Source organism: Rattus norvegicus, chromosome 16, assembly GCF_036323735.1.
Source record: "Rattus norvegicus strain BN/NHsdMcwi chromosome 16, GRCr8, whole genome shotgun sequence".
NCBI classification, from domain to species: Eukaryota; Metazoa; Chordata; class Mammalia; order Rodentia; family Muridae; genus Rattus; species Rattus norvegicus.
In genome coordinates, this window is record NC_086034.1 from 26,726,038 (window position 1) to 26,749,388 (window position 23,351).

Below are 23,351 nucleotides of genomic sequence, written 5' to 3' on the forward strand. Positions count from 1 at the left end.
TATAAAATAGAGACATATCTGATACAGCCAGTGATAGAGGTAAGGGAAGTTTGAAAACAGAGAGGAAATAAGTCCATTTAAAATTTCCTGTTCACCTACTAGAATCCCAACATGGAGGTGACAGAGACAAGAGGACTAGGAGTTTAAGGACCTGCCTAGCTGCATAGTGAGTTCCTGGCCACAACCAGATCAAACTCATCATAAGTTTGTGAGTGTGAGTGTATGCCAGCGTCACCTACTTCTCTGATATATGTCTTCAGTGAGAGAAGAATTGATCCGAAGGACTACTAAGAGATTACATTCCTCAAAACATTGACTTGTCTTGAAAATGCTCTTTTACTTGCTTTATGGGCTCAAGCTTTTCAGATTATATACATAATTTTTCACACAAACATATTTTAAACCTTGGAATAAATGAAACCTTATTTCATCTTGCCTTTTAAAAATATGTTCGAAAGTATATATCCAGGTTATAACTAATAATCCTGGTCACACACTTGTATCTCATAGAAGATGTGTTTACCAGAACCATTAATCTGTCATTAAAGGAAAAACTTTCAAAAGTCAACTTGAAAAACAAGATGTCTTTGTTATTTTATCAGACAGAATGAAAAAATGATGCAAATTTGTTAGTTTGGAAACCAAGAAAGTGATTGCATATTCAAAATATATTTCCCATAATTAAAGTCAGTAATAATCTATCAATAATAATATTTGCTCAACACCTAAACTTCACCCCCAGAACTCCATGTGTGAACTCCTTGAACTTTGACATATGAAGCAAATGCTCTCATCCATCAACAGATAAATGAAATTCTGACTCACCTTAGCACAGGCTTTATCTAATACAGAGTGATAGCATAGCAGGCAAAAGGATCTGATTCTAGCTAACTGTAGTTTATTATTAAAAGCGATTTGTGTGAGAAAATGTGCCTGGAAAACAGTTGAGTTCTGTACTTCTTGTGGTAGGGACATCCTGCCACTTGGGTGTATGTATTATATGACCCTGGGTTGAAGTAGGAGCAGTCGACTCTTAACTTGGCTAACACAATTTGTTTTAAATATTGAAGGGCATTAATTTAGTCAGTTAGTTCCTGTTGACCATGGCTTCTGCAGCGAGGGGATGGGAGCTTATGGTCAGGAAACCGGGAAAGGGAATAACATTTGAAACATAAATAAAGAAACTCGTGCTAGGACTCCTCACAATATAACTACTTTTAAGTCACCAGATTCATTTGTGGCCACAATACCATCAGTTCATGATAGTATATAAGAAAAATAGACTTATATGTAATACCATTTTGGATCTTTTTGGTAAGATTGTGAACAAATTAAGTGCTTAAATGGTTTTATTTTAAAACCCATGTAAGTTAAGGTACAGGTAATTAAGTAAGCCTCTAGAACCTAAACTCTTAGAAATTACATATTATAGATAATATACAAAGGTATGTTAGGCACAACCGGCATCCCTTGAAACTTTTACATAAGGTTTTACTGTTTAGAGAGGAATTACGATTTGTCATTAGTGATTATAAACTTGTAACTAATATAGCTTAACTGTTGTACATCTTAAAATATTAAAAGATGAGAGGATGGAGTATGTTTGGGGCAGGCTGACACTTTCCCAGTAATTAGGCATAAACAGCCCAATGGAGTGGAAAAGAGAAGACAAAAGCAAAGGTCTCCAGTACCTGTGAAAGGCTGTTTGCTGTAAGAAGTAATTTATGCAATAAGAGACGGCAAAATGCTTCTGTAAATGGTGCCGATGGCTGTGTGTGCATGTGCTTATGTGTACATGAACACACATGTGTCCTGTGTATGTATATATGTGTGTATGCATCCCATGTTATTGTGTCGGTGGGTGCATGTCTGAATGTGTGCACAGAGCATCCAAAGCATCTCTACCTCAGGTAGAGCATAAAGCTTACAGGTAAAGGAAGGATTTCAGGATGCGTAGCTTTACGGTCTTCAGGAGAAAGAATGGAGCAGCACCATAACCCTTGGGTATGAGATGTCTCAAGATAGAAAATGACAAATAGTAGAAAAGCACTGATAAGAAACTTTTCCCCCGTTCTTGGAATTGAAACCAAGTGTCTTGTATGCCCGGCACTTAGCCTTCCACAGAAGTGCCCCTGCAAACAGAGAATCTTTACACTGTGCTTTTCTTCTAACACTTAAGAAAATTTAAGCATAGATTAAAAGAAGGTGCATATAGCCTCATCAATGATTCAGACCTATAACATATGTTTTAACACAATCTTAGGTGACTTAGGAAAAGAGATAATCTTGTGTTTTTCAAAGGGCTAAAGTTGTAGTAAGCCAATTTCACAAGGGAAAACTCAGGTTGCTCATGTAAGGGATTTTCTTTATTCTGGGTTACAGTTTAAGCACTCAGTCACGACAGTGAAAGCCATGCAGCAGGAGCGTGGAGCTATTGGAGGCACAGGAAACAGCAAGGGACGCCATGCTAGTGTTTGGCTCTTCTCCACTTTGTGCAGTGTAGGGTCTCCTGTGAAGGGGCCCGTGCTCTCTCCAGTCAGGAAGAGTCTTCTCATAGGAATTAATACATCGAACACAGTCCATCACAGGCTCGCAAAGAGGGGCACAGACCCTTTCAGAATGGCAACAATATCACACACAGTAAAATCTATGTATTATCCAGATTTGACCCTGTAGTCTCCAATAGAAGGAGTCATGAAATAAAAGTAGGGAGCCAAGGAAACAGAAAAAAAAAATCTTTATTATGTTCTTCTAAACAGGAAGGTGAAAACTCCTGCCTACACAGAAAATAAAGGTACCATCAGTTATATAGAAACAAAGACTGAAAAGGAAAAGTAATAAGCGTGTGAAGTAAAAGTCATGCTAATTAGCTTGATTGTGGTAATTCAGTGTGTATAAATATTAAATGTCAAATTGTACTCTTGAAGTACAGTCTTTATTTGTTATTAATACCTTAGTAAAGGCATTGCTCTGGAGAGATTTCAATCGTTAGAGGCTAGCTGGCCATCCACAGATCACTTGTTTCTCTTCTCAACACCACGTCACCCGCATGATATGGTGGATCAGGATAAATTCAAGGGTGTCCTTAGTCACAGAGTGGGCTCCAGGCCAGCCTGGGTTATATGAGACCGTTTAAAACAATAATTAAGCTAGAGATTTGGGGCTGGGAGCGGTTAAAACAAAATCTCCCTTTATAGTTCTAGTTGTCATGGAACTTAGTATGAAGATCATGTTGGTCTGATACTAAGATCTGCCTCCCTCTAAGTTCTGGAATGAAAGGTATATGCCACCATACATGCCAGCCTAAGGAGACAAATTTCACAAAAAACAACAGCGCTTGTCAGGATGTTCCTTTAAACTATGGAGGACACTAGAAATGCAAATTAAAATAAGTAAGATAAAGTGTGATTGTTTGCTAAATCCTCATCTATCACAACCAACAGCCAGCAGATTCTTTGGGGAAAAGGGACTAGGGGACAAATCATAGAAATTCGTCGGTTTAGTAATTTTTTAAGATTTTAATGATGGGAATTTTGTTGTTGATTCTGCACTGATATTTCCAATCTGGGATGTCTTATTTGACATACTCTAACATGGCCACTTCTCTAAGGCGGAGAGAACTCAGAATGGGTTATAATTTCAGTTTCCTTTAGTACAGGTGCCTGGATAGCATGCACACAAAGCTAGGAACCTCCACTCTCGAGGGATTCCTACCATTGTCTGTCATCAGAAGTTCTGAAAATTCAATCCTACATGTCAAATGTGAGAGTTGGTCCTGAGTCACTCACTGAAAACAAGGTTCATAATGGCAATGCAGGCAGAATTTTTGCTATTGTATAACATTGGGAACAGCGACACTATAATTAAGAGATAATAAAAGTGAATTTTTTTTCTCCATAAGACGGTTGTCTCGTAATAGAGAAGAGACTCATTTAAGAAAAGACAAAAAAAAAGCAATTATTTTAAAATAAGACTGAAGTTTCTCCTCCCCTTTCCACTTTGTTATTCTGTAGAAACTAGGTAGGTAAGAAGTGTCAGCTATGCAAACAAGGGTCAGTAGGGAAAGAAGCCATTGATGTGTAGAATAATCCTTTGTCCCATGACAGCTGGGTTTGGTGGACAGTTATGTATTTACAATAAGAATTCACAGTTCTATATTCAAAGCAAAAAAGTATGGTTTAAGTAAATCTCCATTTTGATGGCTGTGCCTTTAATTTAAATCTAGCCTGTTAGGCAATGAAGTTAGTGAAAAGAGGCCGCCCACCATTCTCCTCAGAAGCAGTTCTTCTGACAAGGAACAGTGGAACATAAACTGCCAATCTTTCAGCACCAAAAAAGTCTGGGTACAGAGTCTCTGACGTATTTCTTGCTGGAAGAGAAACTCAGTTTTCTGTGCATCTAATTTTTAGAAGTTCTTCTATTTTTACTGTTTACCCTTTAGGTTGAGTTAACATTTAAGAGAAGGCAGAAAATAAGTTCTATATCTCTGTGATGGTAATTTAATGCAGTATTGAATTCTTCAGTAATTAAAATTGAAATTAAAAACTTCAAGTGGGGAACACACAGAGGTGTTCATAGGCTTGGTATGCATGAAGCCCAGGACCCATTCACTAGCACCAATAATCATACTAACAATATCAGAGTAGTGCAGCGTTCCTTGGAGCATGCATTTCTAGATCCTACTCTGTGTCTGCAGTGGGGGACAGTAATGAACAACATACACTGTGACATTTCCCTATCCATAAAGCAGTTATCGGATTCTGTTGCTATAACCTTTGCATTTTGAAGTGGTGAAGTGAATGAGCATGGATTTCCTTTTCCTTCCTTATAACTTACTGGATAGAAGATCTGTTCTTAACATGCATCCAAACAAACAGTGTGAGATCCTTTGTTTTCTTTCCTTCTATTCTCTGAGAGGAAGAACTTTGCACCTTCCCCTTTGTATAGCCAAGCTGGCAACATCACTCCTCTGGTGCTCTCAGGCTTGAACAAAAACTCAAAGGACAAACCGTGTAAATGGATGGGAGATGGTTACTATGGACCTTACTTGGTAAACAGTGTGGCTCTGTCGGATGAGTCAATGGTGGATGGTGAAGGATCTTGGGCTGGCTTCATCTTTTTTTTTTCCATCTTTTTTAAATTGGGTGTGTCTTATTTACATTTCAAATGTTATTCCCTTTCCGGGTTTCCAAGCCAACATCCCCCCAACCCCTCCCCCTCCGCTTTGATATGGGTGTTCCCCTCCCCATCCTCCACCCATTACCGCCCTCCTCCCAACAATCACATTCACTGGGGGTTCAGTCTTGGCAGGACCAAGGGCTTCCCCTTCCACTGGTGTTCTTACTAGGCTATTCATTGCTACCTATGAGGTCAGAGTCCAGGGTCAGTCCATGCATAGTCTTTGGGTAGTGGCTTAGTCCCTGGAAGCTCTGGTTGATTGGCATTGATGTTCATATGGGGTCTCGAGCCCCTTTAGCTCTTTCAGTCCTTTCTCTGATTCCTTCAACAGGGGTCCTGTTCTCAGTTCAGTGGTTTGCTGCTGGCATTTGCCTATGTATTTGCTGTATTCTGGCTGTGTCTCTCAGGAGAGATCTACATCCGGTTCTTGTCAGCCTGCACTTCTTTGCTTCATCCATCTTATCTAGTTTGGTGGCTGTACATGTGTGGGCCACATGGGGGGCAGGCTCTGAATGGGCATTCCTTCAGCCTCTGTTCTAAACTTTGCCTTCCTATCCCCTCCCAAGGGTATTCTTGTTCCCCTTTTAAAGAAGGAGTGAAGCATTCACATTTTGATCATCTGTCTTGAGTTTCATGTGTTCTAGGCATCTAGGGTAATTCGAGCATTTGGACTAATATCCATTTATCAATGAGTGCATACCATGTGTGTTTTTCTGTGATTGGGTTACCTCACTCAGGATGATATTTTCCAGTTCCATCCATTTGCCTATGAATTTCATAAAGGCATTGTTTTTGATAGCTGAGTAATATTCCATTGTGTAGATGTACCACATTTTCTGTATCCATTCCTCTGTTGAAGGACATCTGGGTTCTTTCCAGCTTGAGGCTATTATAAATAAGGCTGCTATGAACATAGTGGAGCACGTGTCTTTGTTATATATTGGAACATCTTTTGGGTATATGCCCAAGAGAGGTATAGCTGGGTCCTCAGGTAGTAGAATGTCCAATTTTCTGAGGAACCTCCAGACTGATTTCCAGAATGGTTGTACCAGTCTGCAATCCCACCAACTATGGAGGAGTGTTCCCCTTTCTCCACATTCTCGCCAGCATCTGCTGTCGCCGGAGTTTGTGATCTTAGCCATTCTCACTGGTGTGAGGTGAAATCTCAGGGTTGTTTTGATTTGCATTTCCCTTATGACTAAAGATGTTGAACATTTCTTTAGGTGCTTCTCAGCCACTTGAAATTCCTCAGCTGTGAATTCTTTGTTTAGCTCTGTACCCCATTTTTAATAGGGTTATTTGTCTCCCTGCGGTCTAACTTTGTGAGTTCTTTGTATATTTTGGCTATAAGCCCCCTCTATCAGTTCTAAAGATCAGATTGGTAAAGATCTTTTCCCAATCTCTTGGTTGCCATTTTGTCCTAACAACAGTGTCCTTTGCCTTATAGAAGCTGTGTAGTTTTATGAGATCCCATTTGTCAATTCTTGATCTTAGGGGCTGGCTTCATCTTGATGATTTGCATCATACCACACAGAGCAGCATGCAATTGTAAACTTATGAATTGCTAGCTTCTGGAGTTTTCTGCTTAATGTTCTCTGCTGGGTAGCTGAGAACACAGAAGCAAAGCTACAGATATATAAGGGGTTGAACAAGTTCCCTAAAAGAATTAATCATGCTAGTACTAAATTTTACATAAAAAGTTGAGGACTCCTAGAGCACCAAATTAAGAATTTGACCTTTGAAATGAGATGGGTCATTGATGTATTTTTAACATTTTCTGAGCACCAGTTTTGTTCCAGCAATATTTACCCTTAGAGGGAAAGTCAAATATATGGGAGTAGGTTTTATTTAACTGAGCAGAGCACTAACTTCCAAAAGGAAGGTGATGAAATCTTTTGTGATAGAGACTATGGGTACAATTTTCCAACAGAGAATGAATACAGCACAGAACCCTCAAACTGGGAATCATCAGTGAGACCTTTTGTGCTTAGCTCTGTTTGTGGCTCATACAAGGAGCCACAAGTATGAGCCTTGTGGCTCATACAAGGAATAAAGCTGCTATGTCATCCACAGAATATCATGGTCTTGCTGAAAGAGTCCAGGCCCATAATGATGCATTAAGTAAAATATAGCAAAGCCATACAATATTGTCCTTTGGAAATGTTTGTTGAATAACATATCAGTATACTTTTTAAAGCAAGAAGTTCATTATTACAGAGTAAACACAATCATAAAAATTTTAGAAGGCTCTGTTTTATGTTAGTGATAGCAGTTGGCCCTAGACTGTTAATGTGATATTTAATGTAAGATATTGGTACTGTGGGGAGGGTGTTTACATGTTTATTTTTGCAACTTATTCTAGACAATATATGCATGTATCCTGGAACATTTGCTAGCTAAATATACATTAATACAAGGGAGTATTTTAAAGTCTTGGCCAGATGTAATTAATTCATTGTAAAAGTGTTTAAAAAAATGACAGATACAGAAAAGTATAATACTTATTACCGTGTGATTATCATTCCAAAGTGATAAAGGCTAAAGTGTGATTGTATGTACTTTCTCTCTGATTTAAGACTGTTGCACAGACATCCCTCATTATATGCAGAGCACTGGTTTCAAAATTTCTGTGTACCGATTGGATATTTGCAAATAACCTATGAGCATCCCACATGCATTTACTTCAGTGCTACATTACTGGTAATGGCCAATACAGGCATGTGCTGTGGAAATAGATGTTGTGCTGTATTGTATAGGAATTTTAAAAAAGAAAAGAAAAATCTATATGTTCAGTACAAATGCAGCCCTAACTAGATGCTCCCTTAACTACAAGTGCATGAAGGATTTTCAAGAAAGAATGTTGAAAGGAAAAATGCTGGAGTCTGAGGAGCTGAGAAATAGCAGGAGACCACATCAAGGTTCATTCTCGGTAATTCAGCATACAGCTTTACACACAACAAATTCCAATTGTGCTTTTTGGAACTTTGCGGGGTATGGGGAGATCAGATCAGTATCTGTGTTTGGTTGAAGCACAGGTAGGGAACCCAGCTGGCTGTGTTATTCACAGTAAACAGATGAGTCTGGGATGATTGATTGGCTGGCAGTGTTTTAGCATCACTTAATGACTTGCAAAAAGGCAGCTGACTTGTTGCTCTTGGAGGATCCACACTGGTCTTCTTTTTCTGGGAAGGTGGGAAGCAGTTGAACGTCAAGAAAGTCGATAAATGCAAGCCGTTTGGACTGAGATAGGAACAGCTAAGCAGGAAACATGGGATGGCATCACTTGACCATGTGTTTGAGTTACCGTTCAGAAGTTGCTGAGGTCTCTTACACAGCTCCTGAGTTTGAGAGAACCAAAACCAGACCTGCTGTGTCACTTTCCTTAAAGAACAAATCCTGTCTGGGGGCTGCACATCCTTGCCATTATGAATTATTTTTATTGACCTGAAGCAGCTTTTGCCCAGAGGCATTTTAAAGGTGCCAGTGAGCCTTGGGCTGCTTCACAATTACAGTGATTGACGTGGATTGCTATTTGTAGAGGTGCATGCTCAGCAGAGGTGTGCTTGCCTCTTCCCATAGGTCACGGGGTGCTTCTGAATTTAAAAAGGTTTGATTGTTACCAATAATCCTCCCCCTCTGACTATCAGTAACCTGCAAGCTTAGAGATAGACTCTAAGGCACTAGCAACATTTCACATAGCACTTATCCTCTTCGTAAGTTTTATAAAAAGCACAAGGCATGATGAAAGCTCATTAGTATTTTGCTCTTAGTTTAATGCTTACAGGTTTCACTTGAGTGAAGTTACTAATTCAGTAAGATTTTGCTACACTCCACTTTTAAAAGTCTACTAGATCAAGTTTCCCAGCATCTTCCCTCAGTTACATCCGCTTTATAAGATACCTGCTTGCTAGAATTTTAAAGTCAGTTGTCCCTGTGACCCTTCCTTAACCAACCCTGAAATATCCTCATAATTTGTCATTCTATATTAAGTTCCTATAAGCCTGTTTATTTTCTGATGTTTTATTCCATATCCAACAGCATCTTAATAGAACACTTTATATTTTTTTCCATAAATGATCTTTTCTATCCTTTGCTTTTGTTTTTGTTTTAGATGTTCTGAAACTGGGTCTTACACTGCAGCTTGTGCTAGTCTGAACTCTGTAGCTCTATTCATTGCTAGTCATTGCTCATGACAATCCTCCTGCCTCGCCTTCCTGAGTACACACTGGGATTCTGGTCATAAACTACCATGCCCCACTGTCCCATCCTCTTTTTGCACCCCATCTTCTAATGTGCCTACCCAAATGGTAGCAAAAGTACTGTATGCAGGCTTCCCCATGATACTAATATCTGCTGGATCATATGTTATCTATCTGCCTACTTAGGACATTTTGGAATTGGAAATGGAAGTTGTTTCTACTCTGCTCTGAAGATACCAACAAACCAGAGTGCTTTTGGAGGTTCCACTCTGATTTGAGGAGAGGGCTGTATTATACTTATGATAAATTTATGCAAGTGTTAAATTATCTAAGGAAAAGTAATTCAAGGACAGAGATGTAGCTCAGTGATAGAGCATTTGTCTGCCATGCCCCAGGCCAGAGATTGAATTCCAGGAGATGGGATAAAAGGAGAAAGAGTGAGGAGAAGATGAATGTTAATGTTCGGAGAATGAAGGAAGTATGCATTGTGCTACAAAAGCAGACAGAAGACTCCTGGATGAAACAACACTTGACCTAATTGAAGTCAAAGGGTCAGGTCATGATGCTATCTCGGAAAGAAACATTCTAGCAGGAGGTAGTATGAGGTTTGCTTTAACTAAATTCAAAACCACATGTTTCCACGACTAGCAAATCAGTTTTCCTGAATGAATAAATAAATAAAAGGGTATGTCATTATTCTCAAACTTCCCACCCTGTTTCTTTGTAAGTCCTATTGAAAGACCCCCGGGGCATGGAGACCCTCACTCAAGTCTCAGGATGACGAAACCCCCAAAGAACTCACGTAAGACTGTCCTTGCTGTAATTTACACGAGGTTTATTGATAGGAGCCAGTGCACTGGGGTCGAGACTCCTATCCCACGCAGGGGCAGAGGAGTTCGACTACCAGCAGCTAAGAGAAGGGGAATTTAAAGGAAGAAACCACAACCCAAGGGGATAGGGAGTGCGTCATTGGAAAATGTCCAGAATACCAGTGAAAAATCACAAGGAGGAGCTTCCTGTTTCTCAAGATTGTTTAACTTTATGGTCCTCCAGTTCCTGGTAGAAGCTTCCTGCTTCTCAAGATTGTTCTTTAAGATTTTAATCTAACTTTACGGTCAGCTAGTTCCTGGGAGAGAGTTGTAGAACCAGCTGGTGTAATTGTCAGTTCTATGGTCAATCAAGTTCCTGGAACAGAGTCACTGAACTGGCTAACCTACATTTTTGGCTCTACACTGTTTACTAGGGGGTCTGAATTTTCCTGGTCCTTCACTATCTTATGTGCGTATCCCGTTACCTTCTATGCTGTTTTACAAAGCCGGACACTTTACATTCATCTTGGACTCGTAGCGGTGGCCATCCATGGAAGCACCTCTTAAAGGGAAAGCAGAATGATACATGTATGACTCTTAAAGGGAAAGCAGAATGATACATGTATGACTCTTAAAGGGAAAGCAGAATGATACATGTATGACTCTTAAAGGGAAAGCAGAATGATACATGTATGAATTCAGCTCCAACGAAGCATATGAGTTTGCTTTGAATAATGCATCTATGACTGGGATATAAGTGATGCATCTAAGTTGGTTTTGAATGTTGCATATATGTTGGGTTTAAAAGATGCATATATGAGTTCAGTTTCAATGGTGCACATATGAGTTCAGTTGGAGTGCTGCATATATATGAATTTGGTTTGAATAATACATGTATGTTTGCTTTAAGTGATGCAGATAGAGTTTGGTTTTAATGATGCATATATAAGTTTAGTTTGAATAGTGCATATATGAGTTCAATTTGAGTGATGCATATATGATGGTTTGAATATCCTTTTGCTTAATAATGCTTGTATAGAAAGGTCAAGTTGTCATTTCTAGTTCACTGATACCTCAGTGTCAGCAGAACTTAGAACTAAATGCGCACAATGAATGTGTTAACAAGTACATTGCACTTCATGCCTTCTCCCAGGTAAACTAAAGGTGCTAAGTGTCCTCTTTCCAAAGAGAAGAAACTCTTCTCCCTCTCCCAACAGATAGCTATTAACTACCAATAGCTCCTTGATTATGGGCTCATCCCTCATCCGTGCTAGCTGAATTGATCTTTTGCTGATAACCAGAGCTGTTATGAGTTTGAGTACAATATCCATTTCACAGATAACAAGACTTGACAGAATTCTTCCAATTCTCCTACTCTTGCATTCTTTTTTTTTCTCCATCTTTATTAACTTGGGTATTTCTTATTTACATTTCAATTGTTATTCCCTTTCCCAGTTTCTGGGCCAACAGTTTCTGGGCTAACCCCTCCCCCTCCCCTTCTCTATGGGTGTTCCCTCCCCATCCTCCCCCCATTACCACCCTCCCCCCAACAATCACGTTCACTGGGGGTTCAGTCTTGGCAGGACCAAGGGCTTCCCCTTCCACTGGTGCCCTTACTAGGCTATTCATTGCTACCTATGCGGTTGGAGCCAAGAGTCAGTCTATGTATAGTCTTTGGGTAGTGGCTTAGTCCCTGGAAGCTCTGGTTGCTTGGCATTGTTGTTCATATGGGGTCCTGAGCCCCTTCAAGGTCTTTCAGTCCTTTCTCTATTCTTACATTCTTTATGCCTCCACTTTGAAGATGTTCCTGAAGACTTGGCTAGAAAGGGTTTGAAGGGAAAGGAGTTGGGGTGTTGATAAAGGTATTTTGCTTAGGGCTTGGCATTGAGAATCATTATTCTAAGTACTGACTAGTTATATATCTTTCCACTATCTGCAGAATGACGCTCCCCCTGCCCAAGGTTGAGAGCAACCCACATCTGAGTAGAAACATAAAAGTTCAGAAGGAAGTTTGCTGACATGACCATTTCACAAACTAAAAGAGTATGTTCTACTTAGAGCTATCACGCCTCAGCAGTGGGTTTACAATTACCTGGTCAGCCTTCAAATCAGATCAGTTGGTTATCCTATAATAGTTATGCCCTATTAAGCCAGTAGGTATATCTTGCCTGGCAGTTTGGTATTTTTGTCTGTAGAGTCTAGCTTCTCCTCCAGGAGCATGTATTGAAGTAAAGCTCCACTCTTCCTCCCAGCCCCATGCTCCTAGAAATAAGACCCAGACTCAAAATACATTTACAAATACTTCTTTTCTCTTACTAGAATCATAACTTAAGATAATATATTTATTTTAATGAACATTCTTCCGTATGGCTAGTTACTTACCATGTGTCTGTCTTGTCACATCTACCCAGTGAATCTCCTGCCTGGCTCTATCCCAGAGTTCTTTCTGCTTTCCAGATGTTCTCCTTCTATTATACCCTTCCCTATAGGCCATCCATGGGTTTGTTTAATGGACAGGTGATGCATCCATACAGCACACAGGATATTCTCTCTACAAGCATGAATAGTACTTTCTGGTACCATGGAAGCTCACTAGCAGGAAATTTCCTGATCAGTTTGAAATTTATTTCTTTATAATGAGCAAATAAAGTATACACAAAAATAAGGGTAGGCTGTATCCTGATCTTATTCACACATTTGGAACAACTGAACAATGTCCATGTGAAACTTGTAACATCAACATATTAGAGGTTTATGACCAGAAATACTAGGTGAGTCATATTTACAGTAAGAGAACTGGTAGGAATTAGGGTGGTAATGAACTTCAAGTGCCTTACCCTAGTTCAGAAGGCTTTGTGAAGTTATCAGTGGCTTTGGGCTAGAATATTCTAGTTCTCTCCCTTCATGTTCTGCTCTCTGTCCATAACGTAAGCTTGTTCCCATCATATAAAAGAAGGAAATCTTTTCTGGGAAGTCAGTGGATATAGGTTAGGCTGCCCCAGTTTTGCCTTTTATAAAATACAGGTAACTGAACAGGCCAGACTCTGCTTATCTTACAGAAAAAGAATATAAGAATCAAATCATTTTTAATATATAAATTGCCTTAAGTTTCAAAGGAAATCAATTTAGAAATGTAACGCTACAATAGTAGTCTTGTGTTTTTACCACCCTGTTATAAACTAATGCTGTTATAACCTAATACTCTCATTTGCTTAATACTGTGTGACTCATCTCCCCCTGGTAGCTTCTATTATGTTCTTCTTGGACCTAATTGCTTCAAGCACTAATCTGAAAGATTCAGAGCTACTCTTTGCTGATAAAGATTTAGTACTGTAATAGTTCTCATGCTTGTGGATATTTTGTTAGGGATGTTTGCATTGATCACCCTTAGCTTTCCCTATTGATTCCTGTATCATCTGTGGCTTATCTAGATCTTTACAACCCAGTTGCACGAAGCCGATTCTGTACACCTGAGCTGTCATCTGTAAGATAGATACTTGGGGGATTTGAGACACCATCACTAGGGAAATAAAGTAACGTTTAACAATACCTTCTGCCTGTTACAAATCTAATCTAGATGTGTCCTCATTGTATTAGTATAGACCGTTTACTGACTGCATCTTTGTTTCTGAGTCCAGAAAATATTGGGTTTATTTTGGAATGCCTTCATTGAGATTGCAGTATATTTTAAATATATTTCTCTATGAATTTAATGATATTAGAAGAATATAGCTCCCTGCTAAAACAGTTTTGGATTATTCAAATGAAAAAACCTCTTAAATTTTCAGGACTGCAGAAACAATTGTTTACAGCTATGTTAATATGAGTTAAAGGTCATTACCTACCTGAAATATTGGTGTAGATCAATTACAACAGATAAATACAAGGCTAGCCCAGCCACCACAACAGGACTTGGGTAAAGTCTCCTCCCCTCTCTCACTCCAGTTCTTTATTTTAATTTACTTCAAGCCTCTGGGTTCAAACTCTTTTCTCCTGCCTATACTGTTTCACAGTTGTCATTCTGAGGGCCAGTGCTCTTCCTTCCGGTTGTCCACCCCATGGTGTTTCACAAGTTGAGCCTTACTTCATGCAGACTCAACAGCAACTCTGTGAGGAGGGCAGGGAGTGGAGTCAGAGAGCCTCCCAGCCTACTCCTATGCACAGTGGCCTTCCTTTTTCCAGGTCACATGTTTATGCCCAAAGTCCCTGAGTAAATAGAGGTGATGATAGTCCCTTTCCTTTAGCACTGTGAAGAGAAACACTCAGAGCTCTGCTTTACTGCAACATACCTATAGGCAATGAACACTTCCTTGTGAGCACTGCAAATTGCTTTATTTAAGTCTTAACCCAATTGTAATTAACCAGCTAAGACTGTGCTATACACTTGTATGAAAAATGGGAGGGAAAGAGGCGAGTGCAGCAAAGGGTGACATAGCATTGGTCCTCGGGGTGACATGGTGTTGGTCCTCATGGGTAGTATTCAGGTTGCTGTTTCCCATGAAGTGCTCTTCAGAATCTGTTTCTCAAAGATGTACTGTGGTGGTGCTAAAGAGCTTTTACTTGGGCTCATAGACAGATTTCTTCTTTATTGTAGAAAAATAACTTTATAGATATGCATTAAATGCCTCAAGATCTCATATGCTAAACTCAGAACCTCAGGGAAACTTTTCAACACTAGGGCCTATAAACATATCAGAGGAAACAGATTTTTCTCTATTTCTGATCAGTGTTTAGCCAGTCCTTTGCTTATACAATGTTATACAGGTTAGCTACATATTTTAATTCATGGGCTAAAGTCCTGAGGGATTGTGTGAATTTTCAGGGAGGAGGTCAATTCTGAGATAATGCGAATTCCAGAAGGCACCATGATACATCTCAGTCCCCTCTGCAGCAGATGACACAGATCATGGTCACTCCTGTGTGCATGATTCTTCTGTGGGCAGGATCAGAATTTATCATCATCTTAAGCACCATGGCTACCTGATAAAATCTCTTTCATGTTAGCACACTATTTCTTTCAACAAAGGATCTTGTGTGGTGCTTTAAAAAGAAACCCGAAATACTGTCAGCACATACCTTTAAACTTCACGTAGTAGAAACAGAAGGAATGGTATTTTCTGTTTCCCCTGGTAACCTGCAGAGCGGATGTTTGAGGTCTTTCTTGCCAGGTGGCTATCTCAGTATGTTGCTGGCAGAAGCACTTGGATTCTGTAGATGGATGGTTACCTAGATCCCAACCTGAGAGTCCTGAGAATTCTGTTGAAATTGTTACATGAATACTTCCTAAATTAATCAGGAACCCAAATTAAAGAAGAGCAAATGTATGCTAGAGGAATATGAGTAAATGCCCCCCCTCTGGTTTCAGCTAACATGTTTATGAGAGCAACAATCAGGTGACAACATATTTCAGTTTTATTAGAGTAAATTGTGGATTTTGATCTGTGGTTTTGCTTGAGTGTTTTGGTGAGTTGCTTAAGTGAATAGAGAAAATCTACATTATATTCTAGAAAAATAAAAGGAAATTAAAGACTTGTAAATGAACTGGTTGGGGAATCTTTAAGATGGTACCTTAAGCTGCTTTTACACTGCATAAGAATCTGTGAATTTCAAAGATGAAGAATGTCTGTTCTTAGTCATTCCAAGTCTAGGGAAAGAGACATTTAGTTAGGGAAAACAAACTCAATTGCATTGACCCAATATCAGCATAGAGTTCTACACAGACTGCCATGGTGAGGTCTCAGAGCTATGCTGTGGTTGAAGCATTGTGAGAAAAATGCCAGGGGCTGTCCTTTCAAAATCTAGCCTTAACACCTTCTCTTGAATTCATATGTATCTCTAATCTGCCTATTTTGTGTTCCTAGTCTGGGATTCATCTGTCCTGTAGGACAGGGTAAAGCTACGCTCCTATGATCCTTTTTCTAGCTTCTCCTCCTTCCAGTTGTATGACTATTAGCAAGTCACTTCTCTGAGCTTCCTTTTTTAACAAGGAAAGTCATGATACCTGCTTGACAGGGTTACTGTGAGGATGAAATACATCAGCACATGGGAAGTATTTCAGAACAAATAGATTTAAAGAAACTTTTAGTTTTCATTGTATCGACAGCTAATAACCCAGGAATATTTAAAGTAGTCGTCACATTGAAGTTTCAAATTGTCGTTCTGAAGAGCTGACTTTGTCAACTAAACTTTTCCATTTCCCTTCTCGTAGCTCCAAGAGGAAAGCGGGGATGGAAGACATTTTATGCTGTCCTGAAGGGAACAGTTCTTTACTTACAAAAGGTAAAGTACAGAGGGTCAAACCAAAATTCACTGCTGGAGGGATACTGTGTCGAAAGCTTAGGTGCATGCATTGTTCCTGCAATGACAGTTTATTGAGGACCATGTGTTGTGTTCATTACCTTGGCTATAACTCACTAGGTTATCCTGACTTTACTTGATAATGGCCCTTGGCAGTCAGCAGTTCTTTTCTTCTCACCTTAATTAAAACTAACTCCCAGATCAAATGATGATCCATAGACGTGCCATTAAGGGAGTTAAAGAGACTGTTAAAGGCAAAGAGAGAGAACCAGTGCACTCAGCATCACATGGTACAGAGTCATGTGATACAAAGTCATGTGGTGAGGCCCAGTACCTGCTGAAATTGCTGGAGGTAATTCAAACCAAAGCAGATTCAACCACAGGTACAGGATCTTGCTGAGTTGATGTCCCTGGAACAGAAGGTAGGACCTTGTCACATATAGGCCCTACAATGCATGCACTGGATGGGATGATGACTCAGTAGATAGTGGTTATGGTCCATGGTGACAAAGGCATTCCATCCTTCCTTGGTCTGATGTGTCTAACAGGTTTACAGGCCTAGATCTTCTGATATGATTTTAATAGGCACGTGTGTTCATTGATAGTAATTAACATGTTTTTTTTTTTAAACGATCACGTTATTAGTCTGCACCTTTTGGTTTGTGCTGGGCAACTGGTGGTTTTTAATCACACAAATATGATGTAGAGTCTTTCATTCTTCATTGTCATTTTTACTCAAAGTACAGACAACTAACTACTGTGATGTAATATGAAGCCATTTGGACTAGGCTCAGCGTGAAAGTCTTTGTTCCGTTTAGTATAAAGTATTGTAAAGCTTGTCAGCAACTTAGACCAGGGCATAGCCTGATCGTGCCCAGCAAAGCTGTATGAAATACTGACTAAACATGGATCTTTTTATACTAAGGTATGCATAAAGTCATATGAAACACCTGTGTTATATCAATGCTTAGAATCTGTGTGTGTGTGTGTGTGTGTGTGTGTGTGTCTGTGTCTGTGTCTGTGTCTGTGTTAGAAAAACCAAAGTTATATAGATGCATATAGACACATGATCAGGGAAGTGGCTATAGTAAACTAGAGCTTGTGCATAAGTAACAGACCGGTGACAAGGCCTAATTCCATAAGTATTTATTATATAAATTGATTACTCATTTAATATATTATTTAACCATCTTACTTTCAATCACATATATGCATACACGCACATTTTTATGAGCTGAAACTTTTGCACTTAATAGTTCAGATGTATCCCAAGTTTCCTAGGTACATTTTTTTATCAGATTCTTCACTTCCAGTTCCAGATGTGCAGATGTGTGTGTGGTTGAGTTTATAGTTCCTGTCTCAGTGAAAGGTCGTCTCCAGAGCTTCCGGCACCTAACTGTGTGAGCGGAGACTGGGAGGTTAAGTGACAACTGCATGTTTAATTGGAAGTTGACCAGCACTTAGCAAAGGCAGCAGGATTTTACACAAACCGTTCTGTGAAGAGGCAGGGACAAGTTAGTGCTGAGGAGAAGAAGGGTACTAGTATCAGTAATATCTGAAGGTTTTAGGGAGACAGGCATAGAAAAAATATGGTATCTCCCCTCTGCAGTTTTTAAAAGATTTTAAGTGTTCATATTTTTAGTTGTATGTGCGCATTTGTGTGCAATTGTCCATGGAGTCCAAGGATAGTGTCAATGCCCTGGACTTAGAGTTACAGATAGCTGTGAATCATCGAATGTACATTAAGAATTGAACTCCTGTCCTCTGAAAGAACGGTCCAAGCTCTCATTGCTGGCCCATCTTCCAGCAACCTTTTACTGTTAATCCAAGACACATTTCCTGCAACAAGTCCAAAGGTTTTAGAAATGAACGCAAGGAAATGAATAGAAAGATGTGTGGGGGTGGATGGGGGGAACACGCATATGGGGGAGGGGGTGGGGATGGGGGCTTGTGGACAGGAAACCAGGAAAGGGAATACCATTTGAAATGTAAGTAAAGAAATATATCTAACAGAAAAAGAAAGATTAAAAAAAAGAAAGGTGTGTGTGTGTGTGTGCGTGCCTATCTATAGTTGTATATAGTCTTTAATAAAAACATAATAATACTGTTGAGTGCATTTAAATACTATTGATTATTGTAGAGAAATTGTACTGAAGAACAATTTCTTCAAATGGTATTTTGCTTGCTCTTTCACTTCTGTCTTTGTTTGAGTTGTAGCTGCTCCTTGTTTGGAGCACTGAGCACAGGGAGACTCCGTTTCCTACGGTTCCAGTTATTCAGTGTTTACTCGTTCAGTGTAATATAGTCCTACTTCTTGGTGCTTTAGGTGGCCTCCTCAAAAATCACCACCAACATTTTTCTGTGTTGATTTTTGTTTTACTGAGACTTTCGTGGTCATGGGCGTTAAATATTTAGGTATTCTGATCCCTCTAGTTGGTGTTTGCTCTAAGATGTATATGGATAGCCAGATTTTCCACCCCACTCTGTTCCCCATGGTGTACACGTACGGGGCTTTCCTGGGCTCATTCTTGTGCACGTTGTTCTGCCTTCAGACCATGCTGTGCTGGAACTTCGTTAAGTTACGGATTCAAAACTGTGATTCCTCCCACATTCCTGTCTCTCTAGATAACCTTGGACATTTGTGGGTCTTTGTGAATGTAGGATTTATTTTTTAATGTATGTTTAAAATGCTGATCGTATATTGATTCCACTGAATCTGTAGGTTGCTTTGAATAATATGGATATTTTAACAATATTAAATCTTCCGTCCCCAAACGTGGCCTATCCCTTTATTTTCCTTCTGTCATTTCATTCAGCTGTACTTTACGGTTTCCAGTGTGGGACTCTTCTGTTAATGCATTTGCTTATTCCCAGTTGCTTAATGTCTATTAACACTTCTCTAAAGTTGTAAAATCCTCATCAGGTTGTTTCCCCTTAGTGTATGCAAATGCAACCGATTTTGTGTTTATAATACACAACATTGCTGATTTTTATTAGTTCTCACGGATTTTTGTGGATTTTAGAATTTCTTTATACACCATCATAATGAACTGTGCCTAGTTTTTAAATATTTTCATCATAATACTGATAAACTTTATTGAATTTTAATACTGTTATAGATTTGTTAAGGAATATAAATACCAATGTGAACCCTTATATGAGACCTTTATTTCATTTTGGTTGATTTCCCTATGTTAAATTATATTCTATTTTTTACTGATAAATACTTTTAGTTTGGTATTTTTTAATGTACTATTGAATTCAGCCTATTGTGATTACTGGTAGGGTTTTATATCTACATTCATCATGAATATTGTCTGCTAATTTTCTTTTCTTACAGTATTTTTTTAAAGTTTTGATATCAAGGCCATGTTGGTCCCTAAGATAAGTTTGGGTATGTTCCCTCTTCAGTGCTTTGGAAGTGTCTAGAAAGTATTAGCATTAATTCTTGGTGGGACTAATCCACTGTTGAAACCATTTGGTGCCAAGCTTATCTTTGTTGAAAGGTTTTTGGTTATTTGGGGTTTTATTTCTTTCCATTGTTATTCAGTGTTTCTTTCTTGTAATAGATGTTAATATGCTCTGTTTTTCCGTGATTTAACCTTGACAATTATGTTTCTAGCAATTTGTCCATTTCTTATAGATTGTCCAATATGTTGCTACCTAATTAGCCGTAAAAGTTTCTTAGTAATGTCTTAATTTCAGTATCATCAACTGAGCTATTTCATCTCCGATTTTGTTATTTGGGTGCTTTCTTCCTTTATTATTCTAACTAATTGTTGTCCAATTTTATCGGAGAAAAAATACTTCTTAGAGACCGCAATTTCTTTCCATTTGTTTTTTATTCTCTTTTCCATGTCTTGTGATATTTAATTATTTCCTCTCTTTGCTAGTTTGTTTAGATATAAAATTAAGAAATTCAATGTTGCCTTCTTCTCTACTGCAGATGCACATTGCCATGAACTCCTACTGGGGCTACTTTTCATGCATCCACTAAGTTTTGATTTCATAAGTTGTGTTTATTTTCATTTGTCTCAAGGCAATTTCCATTCTTTCTTTTGATTTCTTGAACACATTGGCTCAAAGAGTATGGCAGAGTCTGTCTAATTTCTGCATATTTCTTGTGCTGTTTTCATACCATTAGTTGTAAGGTGTGATTGAAATTATTTTAGCTGTCTTTAATCCTTGAAGCTTGAACAATAACATGTGATCTGTGGTGGAGAGAATGCACTTCAGAAGAACATTATGTCTGATGCTCTAAATATGTCTAAATATTTCACCTATAGCATCCGTTCAGTCATTTATTGCCTTTTAGCTTAATACCTGCCATTTTATATCTGTTATTGAAGTGAAACGTGGAAATCCATTATGTGTTGCTTTTTCCTCATGTCTGTCAATCTTTGATACATAAGTTTAGAAGCTCTAATGTTGAGGGAAGGGAAGGGACAGAGAGAGAGGCTGATTTCTTTTTCTAGTGGATTTTTCTATCATTACATGATGATTGTACACCCTCTCTCTTGGCCATTTTATTTGAAGTTTATTTTGTCTGGTGTAAGTGGGACCATGTCTCTTCTTTGCTGGCTACAGTCTGCATGGATTTTCTTTTCCATATTTTCACTTTAAGGCTGTGCCCTTCTAAACCTAACAGAAGGTTGTTTTATGATAGCATCTTTGTTTTGATATGTCCACTTAACCATTTCCCTTACTTTTGGTTGAGTATCACAATCTGTGAAGCCTTGCTGTAAGAGTAGCATGTTGTGGAAATGCCCTTCACCTATAAAGGATACTTTTGTCAAGCACTATTCTTCTGTGTTTTTGTTTGTTTGTTTGTTTGTTTGTTTTTGTTTTGTTTTCTTTTTTTTGGTTTTTTGGTTTTTTTGTTTTGTTTTGTTTTGTTTTTGTACTCACAGTGTATAAACTCTCCCAGCCCTCTCTGAATTGTTACTGCTGAGAAGTCTAATGAAACCTTGTGGGCATTTTGTGGTGTATGACAAACCATTTTTCTCTCCTATACTTGAATTTTTCATTACATCGTGAGGTTTGGTGGGATTTGTGTGCATCCATCACACTGAGCAGTTATTTGCTGACTTCCTTCCCCGCGTTTGAGAGGTTTTCTGTCATTGTTTCTTTGAAGAATTTCCCTGTCCCCTTTTGTCCTTTTTTTCTTCTCATACTTTGATAATGCTTATGTTGGTGTCCCCACTGTTGAGTCCCTCAGTTAAGTATTTCCTCTCAGGTATTGTACTCTTCAGCCTAAAACTTCCTCTTCTACCTTCACATAGTTTTGTTTCTCTGTTTCTATAATCATTCTGTTATTTTATCATTTCATTAAGCTTATTGAACCTATTTATCATGACTATTTGCTGTTTTGTCCTATGCAATTAATTACCTTCCTTTCCTTACAGTTGATTTTCGGAAATGTATTTTTCCTCCTTAAACCAAATTCCTTATTTTTTTATGTCTCGTCTGCGTTCCATTTTAAAATCTTTCCGACTGAAGAAACAACTACCTCTGATAGCTTAGAAAGAGCTCCATGCTCAAAACTCTCACCTCTCAAGGCCTGTTTAGAGATTCCTTTAGAACATGTTGTTTCTTTGTGCCTGTGCATGCAATTTCTCAATTATGGAGGATTGCGTGTTTCTTCTACAGAAACCCTTTGTCTTCCCACCCTCTGATATCTATCTTCATTGCTCCAGGTTATCCGGCTCCAGGACTGCAGGTTGCCCAGCTTTTCCTTACTTTAAGCAGTTATTTCACATTCAATATATGCCAGTTCACCAACCGGGTAGCATTTCCTCTTGGCAGTCCTAAAAGCGGTCAGAGCACTGGAAGCATATTCGCTGCCTCCCCGTCTCTCCCAAGGCAGAAATCTTAAGATCCCCCTGCACAAAGGTGTTCTGTGCACCAGACTTTGCTTTTCTTCTTTGTTCTCTGCAGCCCCAGGCCCCCAAGCTATCAATTCTGCTAAAGTCTTGAGTGATCCAAGGCAAAGGTTGAGTCTCCGAGGTTGACCTTGAAAAAATCTAGACTCCTGGCCACATGTTCTGCTTTCTTTTCCCTCCCTGGAGAGGGAACTTTAGTCGAGTGCATTTCCCCAGACTGTTTGAGGCAGTGCTGGCCATAGCAAACCACCCACCTCTTTCTTTTGTTCTAAGCAATCCCCAGGCATCCAAAGCCAGCTCCATCCTGCCTACAGGGCGCCAAGAGGGACTCTTTACAAGGGTGATAGGAATGTTTAAAAAATGTCTGATTCATTGCTGCCCTTTAACTCACAGCAGTAATACTATCTATAAGGTTAAAGGCATTATTCTATGAATCTAGCAGCCCCTTGTCTCTCACCAGATACATGGAGACGGTGGTTGATACTCAGATTAACCGTGCTCTAACTTGGCCAAGTATCTGGTATTGTCCCTTATTCTCCTATGGAGTTGTTACAGCTTTTGATTTATATGTTCTTTTTTGTGGCCTTCCCAAATTAGCATGTGTGCAGGCTGAGCCCATACTGATCCTTTCAGATGGTTTTGTCTCTGTAGAGAGCAAGGTTTTGAAATTAAATTCCACATAGCACAGCTGTTTCTCCTGAATAAATCCCATCTCCTGGCTCACTTTTTTTGTTTTCTCTAACATCTCCATCTTTGACTAAAGCCCTCCTTTGAATATCTAACCACAGGATGTCCACCCCCTCCATCTCCTGGTAGATCTAGGCATGGGAGTACTCTTGCACTCAGTATTTTATACAGTGATGCAAAAAGAAAAATGCTGTTTCCAAGTCAACAACTTTTTCACTCCTTCTCCCTTAGAACTGTACTGGTGTCACTTCAAGTCATCTAGATAGAGAAGAGAAGAGTTGGGGATTATGGGCGAAGCA

At 39.1% G+C, this 23,351-nt stretch overlaps 1 protein-coding gene across 18 annotated transcripts in view; it reads left to right on the forward strand.

Moving 5' to 3' along the window:
• Nucleotides 1-23,351, forward strand: part of Psd3 (pleckstrin and Sec7 domain containing 3) — a 563,941-nt gene that overhangs the window by 487,443 nt on the left and 53,147 nt on the right. For all 18 annotated transcript variants that reach the window (XM_006253039.5, XM_063275383.1, XM_063275384.1 and 15 more), the window contains one exon: nucleotides 16,395-16,465. In XM_006253039.5, the coding sequence (XP_006253101.1) occupies nucleotides 16,395-16,465 (71 nt within the window). The remainder of the gene's footprint in view (nucleotides 1-16,394; nucleotides 16,466-23,351) is intronic.